The sequence below is a fragment of the Aotus nancymaae genome, unplaced genomic scaffold, assembly GCF_030222135.1.
Source record: "Aotus nancymaae isolate 86718 unplaced genomic scaffold, 86718_ANA_hifiasm-v0.15.2.pri h1tg000079l, whole genome shotgun sequence".
In the NCBI taxonomy this organism is placed as follows: Eukaryota; Metazoa; Chordata; class Mammalia; order Primates; family Aotidae; genus Aotus; species Aotus nancymaae.
Window position 1 is genome coordinate 26585803 of NW_026988494.1, and position 16143 is coordinate 26601945.

General features: G+C 48.3%; 1 protein-coding gene and 1 non-coding gene across 6 annotated transcripts in view; one reads left to right on the forward strand and one right to left on the reverse strand.

The window, feature by feature from the left end:
* Positions 1–1741: 1741 nt before the first annotated feature.
* Positions 1742–1845, forward strand: LOC135271505 (U6 spliceosomal RNA). The gene has a single exon (XR_010339667.1). It is a non-coding gene; the product is annotated as a U6 spliceosomal RNA (small nuclear RNA).
* Positions 1846–4679: 2834 nt separating this feature from the next.
* Positions 4680–16143, reverse strand: part of FBXO16 (F-box protein 16) — a 76972-nt gene continuing 65508 nt past the window's right edge. For 2 of the 5 annotated variants that reach the window (XM_064368751.1, XM_064368750.1), the window contains exon 8: positions 4680–13970. In XM_064368751.1, coding sequence (XP_064224821.1) covers positions 13827–13970 — 144 coding nt within the window. In that variant the 3' untranslated portion in view covers positions 4680–13826. Of the gene's footprint in view, positions 13971–14615; positions 14642–16143 lie in introns of all 5 variants that reach the window. The other 3 variants (XR_010339623.1, XR_010339624.1, XM_064368752.1) reach the window with 3 other exon arrangements.

A 16143-nucleotide genomic window follows, 5' to 3' on the forward strand; every position in this document is an offset into this window, starting at 1 on the left:
AACTGGTCGTCCTGTCTCTCCTGGCTCTCTTCACCAATTCATTCTGTCTACAGTTACCGGAGTAATCTGCCTAAAAGCACATGTTATCCTTTCAAGACCTTGCTTCCCACGGTCCACTGAAGGACTTAATCCACGTTACCTGGGAAGACTGCGGTCTACGAGCTGAACCAAAATGGTCTGCCCTTGTATCAGATGACCCTGACCTTTCCCTACTTCATAGAGAAAGAAAACTTCATGGAACTTTCCCAGTTTGTAAATATTTTTTCCCTATATATACTTGTTTTTCTGTAGTAGTAAGTCTAAGTTTTCATCTGCTAGCCTTGTAGACAACAAAATGAATGAGCAAGCAGCAAATAAATCACAACGATTTGGCCACAGCAGATCACATTTACTTCCATAGCTTGGTTTTCTCATGGGCACACATGGTTGTGATTTTTATAATGCATGTCAATTAATTATATAGCCATTTTCTTTCTTAAAAAGCGTTTCTGTTTGTTTCACGATGGAATGCAATATATCAACATTTTATCATGAATAACTTAGAGAAAACACTGCCCTCCCGAACAAATACTTGGCTTCTTATTCAGTTTTTCCAGTCATATCGTGGCTACTCCCCTTGATAGCGAAGTTGTCTAATCTCTGTTCATTTTTGCTTTCTTATTTGTTTGCTTTGCATAAACCACTCCATATCCCTGGCGTTCTCCCCTGCTCCTGTCTGCAGAAACCTCCTCAACCTTAAAAGACCAGATTAACTCTCTACTTGGTGAAAACTTCAAAAATCATGACGACTCCTTCCAACTCAGAGCACGTCTTGCTTCTGCTAGTCATCTGGCACGTAATCAAGTACTGCCTTGTGGATTCTCACTTTTCTTGTGTGCCCAGCTATAGTCAACTCATTCTTCTGGCCAGGCACAGTGGCTCACACCTGTGATCACAGCACTTTCTGAGACAAAGGTGGGTGGATCACCTAAGGCCAGGAGTTCGAGACCAGCCTGACCAACATGGTGAAACCCTATTTCTACTAAAAACATACAACATTAACTGGGCTGGTGGTGCATGCCTGTCATCCCAGCTACTCAGGAGGCAGAGGCAAGAGAATCACTTGAACCCGGGAGGTAGAGTTTGCAGTGAGCCAAGATCGCACCACTGCACTCTAGCCTGGGTGACAGGGCAAGACTGTGTCTCAAAGTAAAGTAAAATATAAATTAAAATTAAAAACTCAATTCTTCTACCACTTGTCGATGCTAGGACACTTTCTTTTTCTTTCTTTTTTTTCTTTTTTTTTTGAGAGGGAGTTTCACTCTTGTTGCCCAGGTTGGAGTGCAATGACGTGATCTTGGCTCACCGTAACCTCCACCTCCCAGGTTCAAGTGCTTATCCTGCCTCAGACTCCCAAGTAGCTGGGATTACAGGCATGCGCCACCACACCCAGCTAATTTCGTATTTTTAGTAGAGACGGGGTTTCACCATGTTGGCCAGGCTGGTCTCGAACTCCTGACCTCAGGTGATCTGCCCGCCTCAGCCTCCCAAAGTGCTGGGATTACAGGGGTGAGCCACTGCGCCCAGTCTACAAAGATACTTTGTTTTCTGAATTACAGTGGAAGCAGAGAGTTCAAGTGTTGGACTAAGAGGAAGTAAGATTGAAAAGCTGGTGGAGAACTTTGTTAGGAGTTCTGACTTTATTCTACAAGCTTTAATGTACATATGAATGGAGGGAGAGCTTATGAAACATGCAGATTCTGTGCTTGCCTCGGCAGCGCGTATGCTACAGTTGAAATGACACAGAGATTAGCATGGTTCCTGCGGGAGGATGATGCGCCAATCTATGAAGCGTTCCATATCTTTAAAGAGATCACGCTGATTCTGATTCATTAGGCTTGGGGTGGGGACCCGGCTTCTGCATTTCCAATATGTGCCCCATTAATGCCAATGCATTTTATCTCCTAGCCTTGTAGATGACAAAATGAATGAGCAAGCGGCATCATAAAGATTTGGACACAGCAGATCATATTTACTTCGATAGCTTGGTTTTCTCATGGGCACGTAAGAATCACCCCATAGCAAGGCTATAGGAAAAGAGGAGACTAATGTATCCTTCTTTAAAGACGGGAGTGACTTAGAAAAAAAAAAAAACAGCCAGGCGCAGTGGCTCACACCTGTAATCCCAGCACTTTGGGAGGCCGAGGCAGGCAGATCACAAGGTCAAGAGATTGAGACCATCCTGGACAACATGGTGAAACCCCGTCTCTACTAAAAATACAAAAGTTAGCTGGGCGTGGTGGCATGCATCTGTAGTCCCAGCTACTCGGGAGGCTGAGGCAGGAGAATTGCTTGAACCTGGGAGGCGGAGGTTGCAGTGAGCCGAGATCGCGCCACTGCACTCCAGCCTGGCACCTGGCAACAGAGCAAGACTCTGTCTCAAAAAAAAAAAAAAGAAAAAAACAAAACGATCAAAGACTAAAACTTTGGTATTTTAGGAAAGTCTGCAAGCCACTCATATGATGTCGAAAAAACCTGTTGGATTATATTCACTTTGTTTAACAACATGCAGCAATTGGAATGTAGATACTATGGAGAGTTTCGACGGCAGCCTTCCAGAAATCCGGGCTAGAGCCTTCATTGACCCAATGTGACTCTGCTTCCTTGACTCACCCTCCAATCCTCACCATTGGTTTTTTGGTTTTTTTTTTTGTCACCAAGTTCCATCATTTTAATCCATCCATTTCTCCTTCCTTCCTTCCTTCCTTTCTTCCTTCCTTCTTCCTTCCTTCTTCCTTCCTTCCTCCCTCCCTCTCTCCCTCCCTCTCTCTCTCCCTCTCTCTCTCTCTCTCTGTCTGTCTTTCTTTCTGATGGAGTCTCGCTGTCGCCAGGCTGGAGTGCAGTGGCACAATCTCGATTCACTGCAACCTCAAGCAATTCCCCTGCCTCAGCCTACTAAGTAGCTGGGAGTACAGGCACGTGCCACCACACCTAGCTAATTTTTTGTACTTTAGTAGAGACGGGGTTTCAACAGGTTGGTCAGGATGGTCTCGATCTCCTGACCTCGTGATCCACCTGCCTTAGCCTCCAAAAGTGCTGGAATTACAGGTGCGAGCCACTGCGCTCGACCTCCATTTTGAGATGGAGTCTCACTCTGTCACCCAGGCTGGAATGCAGTAGTGTGATCTTGGCTCACTGCAACCTCCACCTCCCAGGCTCAAGCAATTCTCGTGCCTTAGCCTCCTAAGTAGCTGCAATTACAGGCATGTGCCACCATCCTCAGCTAATTTTTTGTTGTTGTATTTTCTGTAGGGATGGGTTTCACCATGTTGGCAAGACTGGTCTCGAACTCCGGACCTCAAGCAATCCTCCTGCCTCAGCCTCCAAAAGTGCTGGGATTACAGGCGTGAGCTACATCACCCAGCCTAATCCATTCATTTATTCTCGTGAAGACCACCGTCCTTAATCTAGTCCCTAAATTATTGCTGCAGCATCTAAAGTGATTTATCTACCTACGGTTTCTCCCCCTCAGATGTATTCTATATCCCACTAATCTTCTAAAAATATTTCTTTTATCCTGTCACTTCTGTTTGCAGGAACCCACAAAGGCTCTGGTAGCGAACCCTTTCCTCCCTTCGTCCTCTTGCTTCTCCTGTTACCTCCTCCTCTGTGTCTATCCAAGCGCCACCCTTCTTGCTTCCAAGCTTAGGTCAATATTCACCTTCCTGTGGCCGGGCTTGGTGGCTCACGCCTGTCATCCCAGCACTTTGGAGTCCAAGGCGGGTGGATCACTTGAGATCAGAAGTTCGAGACCAGCCTGGCCAACATGGTGAAACCCTGGCTCTACTAAAAGTACAAAAATTACTGGGCAACAAAAATTACATGGTGGTACATGCCCGTAGTCTCAGCTACTCAGGAGGCTGAGGCAGGAGAATCGCTTGAACCCAGGAGACAGAGGTTGCAGTGAGCTGAGATTGTGCCACTGCACTCCAGCCTGGGCAACAGAGACAGACTGTCAAAAAAAAAAAAAAAAAAGCCAGACACCTTCCTTTTGTGTCTGGCTTATTTCACTCAGGGTAGTGTCCTCAAGGTTCATCCATGTTGTAGCATGGGTCAGAACTTCCTTTCTTTTTAAGGCTGAATAATATTCCACTGTATGGATGGGCCACATTTGCATCTCCATTCATCTCTCCATGGTTCCTTGGGCTGTTTCCACCTCTGGGCTCCTGTGAAGAACGCTGCTGCGAACATGGGTGTACAAACATCTGTCTGAGCCCCTGCTTTCAGTCCTTTTGTGTATTTCCCCCGATGTGTGATGACTGGATCACGTGGAAATTCTGTTCAGTTTCTTGAGGAACGTCGTTCAGTTTCTTGAGGAACGTCGTTCATACTGTTTTTTGTTTGTTTTTTGAGATGGAGTCTTGCTCTGTCACCCAGGCTCCAGTGAAGGGGTGGGATCTCAGCTCACTGCACCCTCTGCCTCCCAGGTTCAAGCAGTTCTCCTCCCTCAGCCTCCTGCGTAGCTGGGATTACTGGCACCTGCCACCACGCCCTACTGATTTTCTGTATTTTTAGTAGAGATGGGGTTTCACCATGTTGGCCAGGGTGGTCTTGAACTCCTGACATTAAATGATACACCTGCCTTGGCCTTCCGAAGTTCTGGGATTACAGGCGTGAGCCACCACGCCCAGCCCATACTGTTTGTTTTCTTTTTTTTTTTTTTTTGCAGCTGCACAATTTTACATTCCCACCAGCAATGCACAAGGGTTCTAATTTTTCCACCTCAACAACTTATTTTCTGTTTTGTTTGTTTGTCGTTGATAACAGCGATCCTAATGGGTGTGACGTGGTTGGTTACTTTTAAAGAGGTTATGTTTCTTTAGAGCGTACGTGTTCAAAAACTGACAATGTGATTATTTGCTTGAATGATTCTAATGGAATCAAAAACTTGAGTGGAATAAATGAGTGATTCTCTAAGGGTGTCAGCATATATATTCAAAATTCCCCAGAGCCCCTCCGCAATAGTGGTGAAAGCTGTGTTTTCAGGAACGTCAGTCCTGTTTTGAGTTTTTGAGCAAATGGGCAATAGCGATGTGCCGTGAACTCAAATAAGAGGGGAAGGAGCGCCCTCTTGCGTCCGTTCTCTGCTGGCGTCAGCGACTGCAGAAGCCTGCTGAGAAATGCACATTTCAGATCTTCTGAAGACATTCCAGTGACAGTACTACTGTCAAACGCCAATCATGTGCCTACTGCGTGAAAGAAAATGTGAAAATATGGAATGAATGAAACTGGGATCCTTTGAAGAATTCCCAACTTAGTGGGGGAATAAGATACATGCAAAATCACTCGAGTAGAAAACAGATTGAGCAAAATGGACCGAGTATAATGTGAATACAGGAGGATGAAGACTTCGATGGGGAGAGAAGCCCAGATTCACATCAGAATGTAAACCTGGCTGGTTAAGGAGGAGCTTGAGATGGCTGTGTGTGTGTGTGTGTGTGTGTGTGTGTGTGTGTGTGTGGTGTGGAGGAGGGGGTTGTTTTTTGATGGAGTTTCGCTCTGTCACGCAGGCTGGAGTGCAGTGGCACAATCTCGGCTCTCTGCAACCTCTGCCTCCTAGGTTCCAGTGATTCTCCTGCCTCAGCCTCCTGAGTAGCTGAGATTAGAGGTGCTCACCACCACGACCAGCTAATTTTTGTGTTTTTAGTAGAAATGGGGTTTCACCATGTTGGCCAAGCTGGTCTCCAACTCCTTACCTCAAGTGATACGCCCACCTCAGCCTCCCAAAGTGCTGAGATTAGAGGTGTTAGCCACCTCACACGGCCAGCACTGGGGCTTTTTAATGGTTCCAGCTTCCACTTGTATGGACCTGGGAGAGCCAACCACATAGGTCTAGTTGTCGGGTTCCCTAATCCTTTGGAGCGAGGACCCCAGAACTCACAACTTCCCTGTCTTCTCAGTAGTGACCTTCCCACAGCTGTCTATTTCCTTTTTTTTTTTTTTGAGACAAAGTCTCGCTCCGTTGCCAGGCGCCAGGCTGGAGTGCAGTGGTGCGACTCAGCTCACTGCAACCTCCGCCCCCTAGGTTCAAGCAATTCTCCTGCCTCAGCCTCCCCAGTAGCTGGGACTACAGGCAGGCACCACCACGCCCAGCTAATTTTTGTATTTTTAGCGGAGACAGGGTTTCACCGTGTTGACCAGGATGGTCTCGATCTCTTGACCTCGTGATCACCCCGCCTCGGCCTCCCAAAGTGCTGGAATTACAGGCGTAAGCCACCGCACCCAGCCACAGCTGTCTATCTCTTGAGTTTCATCCCCTGAACTCTCCCTTTGCCAAATTGGCTGCTGACAGGGGCACTGCCTCCATAGCGTCTGCTGTCACGCACACAAAGAAACTTACATAGGTCCTCCGGTTTTAGGACTTTGCAAATATAATCAGGGTAGGGACAAGTTACAAAGGATTAAGAAACTTTTGAAATCTCTGTTTCTGAGAGCAGCCTTCTGCCACCCTCTTAGACCCCTGAGGAGGTGAGGCTTCCATCCCTTGGTCTGCATTCTTCTGTCTGTCTCTCTCTCGTAGCATAAGAATGCAAGTGTTCAACATTACAGGCTTGGTAAAATGTATGTGTGTGTCTGTGTGTGTGTGTTTTGTTTTGTGTTTTGAAATGGAGTCTTGCTCCATCACCCAGCCTGGAGTGCAGTGGTGCAATCTTGGCTCACTGCAACCTTCACAGCCCGGATTCAAGCTATTCTCCTGCCTCTGCCTCCCGAGTAGCTGGGATTACAGGTGCTCACCACCATGCCCGGCTAATTTTGTATTTTTAGTGGAGACAGGGTTTCGTCATGTTGGCCAGGCTGGTCTCAAACTCCTGACCTCAAATGATCTGCCCTCCTTGGCCTCCCAAAGTGCTGGCATTACAGGTGTGAGCCACTGCACCCGGCCATGCATCCTTCTTTACTGGAGCTGAACTGACCTCTTTTTTTTTTTAATTTGGCTTTTGCTTGTTTGTTTTATTCAGAGACAGAGTCTTGCTCTGCCACTCAGGTGAGAGTCTCAAACTCCTGTAGCTTTGAACACCTGGGTGCAAGTGACTCTCCTGCTTCAGCCTCCCAAGCAGCTGGGCCTACACCATGCACCACCATGCTCAGCTAATTAAAAAAAAAATTTTTTTTGTGGACACGTGGTCTCATTATGTTGCCCAGGCGGGTCTAAAGCTCATGGCCTCTAGTGATTCTCCCGTCTCAGCCTCCCAAAGGGCTGGGATTACAGGCATTAGCCACCAACCCAAGTCTGGTGCTGACCTCTCTTCCTCAGAAGAACTGCTTCTCAGCACAAATGCTCAATGAAGACAGAATCAAAGCATGGCAAGAGATAGGGAGAAATACCCAGGCAGATAGAAACCAGTGTTTCTGAGGAAGCTGCAAGGTGGAAAAAGCAGATCTTGGGAGTCAAACACATCTAGGTTGGAAATCCCAGCTCTGCTTCTTTACAGCTGTGGCCACTTTTGGCAACTGAGGATAAAAATACCTACCTATTACCTCATAAGATCCTCCTGAAGATAGGATAAGATAGAGCACAAAAATAGTTTAGGAAGTATGTGGTTTAATAAATACCTGTCTCTTTCCCCCTCGCCCCCCAAACCTCCTTTGTATCCTGAAGTTTTTGTGAGTTTCGTGGCTCTGCCTGAGGCTTCTAGGTCAGTTGCACAACAACTAAGACGACTTTTAAGCCAACAAGAGCTGCATGGGAAGCGGAAGCATCACCGCTTTGTTGGCGTTCTGGTGGGGAAGGGACTTCCAAACCATCCTGATTTCCTCCCAAGACTCCAGTTTCCCAAGCTAAAAAATGGGAGGCTTTCATTTCTCCCCCTCTCTCCTCCTACCTCTAAGAAACTTCCAGGTTCTGCTGTTTCTCCGAAGACATTCTACATCCTCCTTGTTTTCTCTCCACCGTCCTCCACAACTTTCAGTTCAAGCCACCGGCATCTCTTCCCAGGAAAGCTGCGATGGCCGCTCCAAACTGGTCTTCAGTGTTGCCCTGTCTCGCATTATCCAGAAGCCAGAGCTCTTTCAAATGCAAGTCCCAGCATGCCACTCTCCTCTTTCAAATCCCATCCTGATTGCTCAACTACCTTGGAGATTCCTAACTCCTTAGCATGGCTTGGCTTCCTGTTTGGGCTCCTGGCTACGTTTTCAGCTGTCTCTCTCTTCCAGCCCCGCCGCAACCCAGCCCCGTTCCCCCAGGCTCCAGCGGCACTGGACATTTTACAAGGGCCACTCACAGTGACAAGGGGTTGCCTGGATGTGGATCTTGTGTTGCTAACGCCAGGACAGCCCTGGGCAAACCAGCATGGTTGGTCACCCAGGTTTGGCTGGGGTTTCTGCTTATTTTATTCCTCTCCTTCCTCTCTCTGGAATGCTTCTCCTTGTACAGTCACTTCCTAGTTACTATGAAATACTGTTCATCCCATCCTGGGTTTTTATTTCCTTTTCTTTTTTTGTTTTTTTTTTGAAATGAAGTTTCGTCTTATTGCCAGGCTGGAGTGCAATGGTGTGAGCTCGGCTCACTGCAACCTCCGCCTCCTGGGTTCCAGCGATTTTTCTGCCTCAGCCTCCCAAGTAGCTGGAATTACAGGCATGTACCACCATGCCCAGCTAATTTTGTATTTTTAGTAGAGATGGGGTTTTTCCATTTTGGTCAGGCTGGCCTTGAACTCCTGACCTCAGGTGATACTCGCCTCAGCCTCCCAAAGTGCTGGGATTACAGGCGTGAGCCACTGCGCCTGGTTTTGTTTGTTTGTTTGAGACAGTCTTGCTCTGTTGCCCAGGCTGGAGTACAGTGGTGCAATCTTGGCTCATTGCAACCTCTGCCTCTCGGGTTCGAGAGAGTCCCATGCCTCAGACTCCTGAGTAGCTAGGACTGCACCACCACACCTGGCTAAATTTTGTATATCTTTTAGTAGAGTCAGAGTTTCACCATGTTGGCCAGGCTGGTCTCGAACTCCTGACCTCAAGTGATCCAGCTGCCTCGGCCTCCCAAAGTGCTGGGATGACAGGCGTGAATCACTACACCTGCCCCATCCCGCGTTTCTGCTTCGACGTCACTTCTGCAATGCCCGGTGGAGTGGCCCACTCCTTCCGTGAGCTCTCACAGCCCGGCTGCTCTGTGTCCTTCACCACTACAATCAGCTTGTTGAAGGCAGGAACAGTTTCTTTCTCATGCCTGTATTCCCAGAGCCTCACATGGAGTCCAGTGCGCAGTAGGCGTTCATAAAGTTTTGCTGAATGAATGAATATCAGCACAGTTTATCAACCATCGCCTAGTTCCTACCAGGAACATGTGGGAGATGTGCCTGCTTCACATGCCTGTGTCCTATGTATGGCAAAGGTCACCCAGGGAGCTACCCTGAGGCAGAGAGTCTACTCCAAAATGATCACAAGACCATTTCCCAACCCGCATGTTCTTCTAGAACCTTGCAGTTCTCCAAGTCTGTGTCCTCTCTGCTTGAAATTGGACAAGCCTCTCTGGCCAACTGGGGATGGTGGAAGAGACACTAGGAGACTTCCAGGGCTGGCACCTCAAAGGTGATTCTGATTCGATCTGGCTCTCTCTTGGGACCCCTATTCTTAGAATCCAGCCCCCCTGCCATGAGAACCCCAGGCCACATGGAGAGGAAAAGAGGCCCCGCCTCAGCCCAGGCTGAGCTCTCAATGGGTGGCACACGCCGACTTTCCAGTCATGTCCCTGTGTCTCCTCAGACATGGATCCTGCAGCCTTGGGTTGAGAGGACCCGGAGGATACCGTGTGGGTGGGAGACAAGCCCTCCCCACAGAGCCCCACCCAACCCGCAGGTTCATGTGGAAATGAATGTTGCAGGCAAGTGCATTCAGGGTGGTTTGTTACACAGAAATAGATCACCGAAATACAGCTTCAGACAATATACAGGCAGGGCTGGGGCTCGAGCCTGAAATCCCAGTACTTCAGGGGTCCAAGACGGAAACATTGCTTGAGCCCAAGAGTTCAAGAACAGCCTGGAAAGCATAGGGAGACCCCCATTTCTACAAAATTTTTAAAAATTAGCTGGGTGTGGTGACACACACCTGTAATCCCAGCTACTCAGGAGGCCGAGGTGGGAGGACCGCTTGGAGCCTGGGAGGTGGAGGCTGCAGTAAGCTGTGATGGCGCCATCGCACTCCAGCCTGGGCCACAGAGAGAGATCCTATCTCAAAAAAAAAAAAAGACCACATGCGGCCTCTGGCACTGGAGGAGCCTTTCTTTCTCCTGATAAGTCCTTGCCGCCAGGGATCCTGGCTTATTCTGTAAGGGGCTGGGAACAGACTCTGGTGTGGCCCATTCAGACATCTGCCTGCAATGTAACAGGCTTGTGATATAATCAAGGAGTGCGCTGGGACAAATGGGGTCAGACGTGCGGACCTGCAGGCCATCCCAGCTTATTCATCTGTCCCTGGCTCCTGGGAGCCACCCAGCAAGAACCCCTTTCTGATAGCAGTCTTCTTTTGGAACACATGGGAGGAACACCAGGTCTCAACTCAGGGAGACACATTCGCTTCATGCCAGATGGTACTAACAAATCAATTGAAGCCGCCTATCATTTGGGCATCAAACCACTGTGTCCAGGGCCAGCCTCTCAGGCCACTATCTTAAACATGCAAAAGGACATATTTTGCAGTATGTTGCATGAGGACACAATGTTCAACATTACAAGTTCGGCAAACATTTGTGTGTGTGTTTTGTTGTTGTTGTTGTTGTTTTTTGAGTGGTGCGATCTCGGCTCACTGCAACCTCCACCTCCCAGGTTTAAGCGATTCTCCTGCCTCAGCCTTGCGAGTAGCTGGGATTACAGGCGCCTGCCACCACATCTGGCTAATTTTTGTATTTTTAGTAGAGACAGGGTTTCACCATGTTGGTCAGGCTGGTCTTGAACTTCTGGCCTCAAGTGATCCACCCGCCTCAGCCTCCCAAAGTGCTGGGATTACAGACGTGAGCCACAGCGCCTGACCTTTTTTTTTTTTTTTTTTTTTTAAAGACAGGGTCTTGCTCTGTTGCCGAATCTGGATGGCAGTGGCACAATCACGGCTCACTGTAGCCTCGGGCTCCTGGGCCCAAGCTGTCCTCCCACCTCAGCCCCCTGAGTAGCCGGGACCACAGGCACATGTCATCTGGCTAATTGTTCTTTGTTTTTTTTGTAGAATCAAGGTCTCCCTATGTTGCTCAGGCTGATCTCGAACTCCTGGGCTCAAACAATCTTCCCGTCTTGGCCTCATAAGTGTTGGAATTACAGGCGTGGGCTCCTACACCCAGCTAACATTTGTTTTTCTATCATTCTGCTTTACCTAGATAAATAAGAATCCTAGAATGGCAGCTTCTAGGACACTGAATTGGTTCCACGAGGAGGTGGTTTAGTTTAGAGTGTGTGAGTAACATATTTGCAGCTAACTGACATTTTCTGTTTTCTAATAAATCCTCCAAGCCCTTTCCCATTCATTGCTCAAACACAGCAGCACTTCCTCCCCTGGAAGTGTGTGCTTTTCTTCTGCTGAGCTGCACATCCCCCCATCTCACTCCTATCCTCCCCTCCCCATCCAGACCCACGGGCCACCCTTGCCAGCCTTGTCTCTGCCTTGGGAAGCTGGCATCTGAGAGCTATGCCCCCTCTGCCAGCACCCTGGAAGTCTCTGCTCTGACTTCCAGATGAGTTTGATCAAAGGGAAAAACTGCGGAAAGTGAGGAAGGCTGGGAAGGGAGAGAGGTAGGGTCTTCTCCCTCTTCCCTGCCTGCTAGGCCGGAGTTTCGCTCGTCACCCAGGCTAGAGTGCGAGGACGCGATCTCAGCTCACTGCAAACTCCGCCTCCTGGGGTTCAAGCAATTCTCCTGCCTGAGCCTCCCAAGTACCTGGGATTACAGACATGTGCCACCACACCCCGCTAATTTTTGTATTTTTAGTAGAGACGGGGTTTCACCACGTTGGCCAGGCTGGTGTCGAACTCCTGACCTCAAGTGATCTGCCTGCCTTGGCCTCCCAAAGTGCTGGGATTACAGGTGTGAGCCACCACGCCTGGCCCTTGGTTTTGTGTTCTAGAAAAAGAATCTCACTATGTTGCCCGGGCTGGTCTCAAACTCCTGGGCTCTAGTGCTCACATCTCAGCCTCCCAAAGTGCTGGGATTACAGGTGTGAACCACTGCGCCTGGCCCCTTCTTCATTCTCTTAACCCTGCCCACGGCGTGTGTTATGGGCTACCCTGTGTTCTGATAACCTGCTTTTTGTTAGCTTACACTGACTCTCTCTTAGCTGAGAGCTGTTCAGGCCTCACGTTAGCTTCTTAAGCCGTCCATCTTAGCTTCTTCATTTTAGTTATTCCCCTCATTAAGTATGTAACTGTAGTATGTAGCTGGGGCGGGATAACACGGGGCGCATCCCAGAGTGCATCTGCTAATAAGAGGCTGAGTAAAGTGGCACCAGCAGAGCCTGTGAATGCAGGTGTGTCGAGTGCCCAGAGCCCCCATTATCTGTAAGTTGTATGTCTTTTCATGACAGCTCTAGCCCTTGCACCTGGTACTGTTTTATTTCTCACGTACTAGTTTATCTTTTAACTTTTTGCTTACTCTGCTTCTTTGAAAAAATTGCTTCAGCTAGGTTCCCCCCTCCCTTTCCAAATTAGGGTATAAAAAATCCCCTAACTCTTTCTTCGGGGCCGAGAGAATTTTGGGCATTAGCCACCTCTCTGTTGCCAACTAAAATAAAGGACTCATAATTCAATCTCAGAGTGTGGCGCATTCCTTGACTCACTCGGGTATAACAGTGTCTCCCATAAATTCTATGCTGAAATCTTAACCCCCAGGACCCCAGAACGTGGCTGTATTTGGAGACAGAGTCTTTAGACAGGAGATTAGGGTGGGCTATAACCCAATAGGACTGGTATCCTTTTTGTTTTTGTTTTTGCTTTTTTAATTTAAGGCCTACAGCAGGATGGCATCCTTTTAGGAAGAAATTAAGGCCAGGCGCGGTGGTTCAAATCTGTAATCCCAGGACTTTGGAAGGCCGAGGCAGGTGGATCGCCTGAGGTCAAGAGTTCGAGACCAGCCTGGCTAACAAGGTGAAACCCCGTCTCTACTAAAAATACAAAAAATTAGCCTGGCGTGGTGGGGCGCACCTGTAATCCCAGCTACTCCAAGGCTAAGGTGGGAAAATCGCTTGAACACAGGAGGCAGAGGTTGCCATGAGCCAAGGTTGTGCCATTGCACTCCAGCCTGGGGAACAAGAGTGAAACTCTGTCTCAAAAAAGAGAAGAAGAAGAAATGAAGACAGACACACACAGAGGGATGACCACATGAGGACGCAGGGAGAAGACAGCATCTACAAGCCCAAAGAGAGGCCTCAGAAGAAACCAAAGGTCCAGCTTCCAAAACTGCAAGGAAATACATTTGTGTTCGTGAAGGCTCCCAGTCTGTGGTGCAGCCCTAGCAAACTAAGAACCACGGTGAGCGGCCTCTCCATTCACTTACTCAAGCAGCCTTCGGAGTGAGCCTGAATCCTTCTGGGACCTGCCTCACCCACCCAGTATTACCAATGGCGCTATCATGTCCCATCACCAACCCCATGATGTCTATCATCATGTTTCTACATCCGTAAATCTGTCTGCATTTATGCCATGAATTCCTCTTTACTGAAATACTGCAGGACTCACTACCACAAAAAGTACTTAAGCTGAAAGACTTTCTAAGAGGAGCCAAGTAAATTCAGCTCTCTACCGTGCAAAGCATCTTGTCTTTTCTATAATAAAGGTCCTTCCACGTTCAGGTGCTTTGGCTCTGGAACCTGGATGAGTCATGCTTGGGTCCCAGGGTGCCTCTGAAGATGCTGCATGAGAATTTCAGCTGCGGTGGCAGTGGCTGGGAGTCCCACTGACTCAGGGGGAGGCCAGGCGAGATGCGCTGGAACTTTCAGGGGAGAGCAGGAACTTAGGGACATCTACAAAGCAAAAAGGAATCGCGAGAGTTATTAAAACACCAAAGGAGCTATATCTAGTTAAACTTACTTTTAACAACATAAAATAATTTTACAAGATTATAGGGCTGGATGAGATTTATTGATATTTCCCAGCTTCACTCCCCTCCCCTCTGCCCCCATGCAATCTTCACCCTGAGCTACAAATAATACATTCTTTAGCATCCCAAGTGCCCTCATTAACATTATTTCATCTGAACCTCAAGATCACATGCAATAGAGAGGATGGTATTAATACGTTTCATTTTGCAAATAAATGAAACTGAGGAACAGGGCATTTGAGTGACAATCCAAGTTCACACAGCTACAAAGTGTCACAGCTGGGGCTGGAGACGGGATTTTTAGACGAGAATAATGGCATCATTTCCATATTTTAATTTTAAATATTTTTTAAAATAGATATTTTTTAGAGATGGGGTCTCCCTATGTTGCCCAGGCTGGTCTTAAATTCCTTGATCCTCTCACCCCCACCTCTCAAAGTGCTGGGATTACCAGCGTGAGCCACCACACCCAGCCCGTTCCCGTAATTTACACTCTCCGTTAATCAATGCATGAGCATGATCTCTAAAACAGCAAATGTCACAGGCTGACATCACAACTGAAACTCACAGTGGGAAGGGATTTCTCCTCGACATCTGGCCGTGAGCAGGAAAGGGAAGAGAATGCAGAGAAGAAAAGAAAGAAATAATCGGAGCTGAGCTTGCAGGGAGAGAGAGAGTGAGGCGCTATTTAAAGTTCACCCTTATCTTGGTTCCAACTGCGCAAAGAGAGACCTAAGGGGATTGGGCTGAGCACAGATACCGTGGCCTCTCCCAAGCACAATGCCCCCCCACCACCCCCGGTACTCCATTCTAAGCTGGCAAGCTGCAGGACTCAGATCAGCGTCCTTGTCACATCTAACGCCGTGGCGAGTATGTTTGCAATACACAGGGTTTCTGTAAGTCCGTGAAAATCCTACTTTAGACTTTCATTGACTCAGCAACAACCTCCGCCGATGATGGCTCCCTAGTCCTCCCCTCCAGCTAAGGTGCTCCCTCTCATTCCACCAGGAAGCCCCACCCCGGCCTGAAGTGTGTGCTCTGGTCCTCCCGTAGTTTACCTGTCCTTCCAGGCCTGCCTCCCTGCAGGAAGCTTGCATGTTTCCATCCACAGCAAAGCTTCTGGCAGGTGGGTTCCTGAAGTCTTTATTATCAACTCCTCTGGCTTCGTGTTGAACGTATGCTCTTAAGCATTAGTATTCACTTCTAAGTGTAATTCTTTGTCTCCCAATGAGACTGCAAACTCCCTGCAAGCAAAGCTGCATTCTCTATTTTGTTTTTGAGACAGGGTCTCACTCTGTCTCCCTGGCTGGAGTGCAGTGGCACAATCACAGCTCACTGCAGCCTTGACCTCCTGGGCTCAAGCAATCCTCCCACCTCAGCCTCCTGAGTAGCTGGGACTACAGGTGTGCATCACCATGCCTAGCTAATTTTTAAAAATTTTTTTGTAGAGATGAGGGTCTCCCTATGTTCCCTAGGCTTGTCCTGAACTCCCAGGCTCAAGCGATCCTCCTGCCTTGGCCTCCCAAAGTGCTGGGATTACAGGCCCACTGTGCCCAGCCAAAGCTGGAAGCTTACACTTCGTTGAATCTACAGGTGTCTGCTTATAGTAGGTGCAGCATGTTTGTTGATTTTTCTGGGGACAATGTGGGCAAAACTGGGGTCAAAGTAGCAAGTTGTTAGCATCGAAGGGGAAAGGGGGAAGAGATGGGAGTAAATCATCGTCCCTGGTTTGAAGTTTCAGTGTTAAGATCCCTGTAGCGGAAGCATTTTCATTGTTGTTTCAAGATCAGCATGAGGTAAGAAAATAAACAGGAAGGTCCCTCTGTGCTTTTGTAGTAACAATGAAGATAACATAATATCTGTTGAATGGCCAGGTGCAGTGGCTCACGCCTGTAATCCCAGAACTTTGGGAGGCCGAGGCAGGCGGATCACTGAGGTCAGGAGTCTGAGACCAGCCTGGCCAACATGGTGACACCCATCTCTATTAAAAATGCAAAAATTAGCCGGGCATGGTGGTGTGCACCTGGAATCCCACCTACTCGGGACGCTGAGGAGGGAGAATTGCTTGAACCTGGGAGGCGGAGGTGACAGTGAGC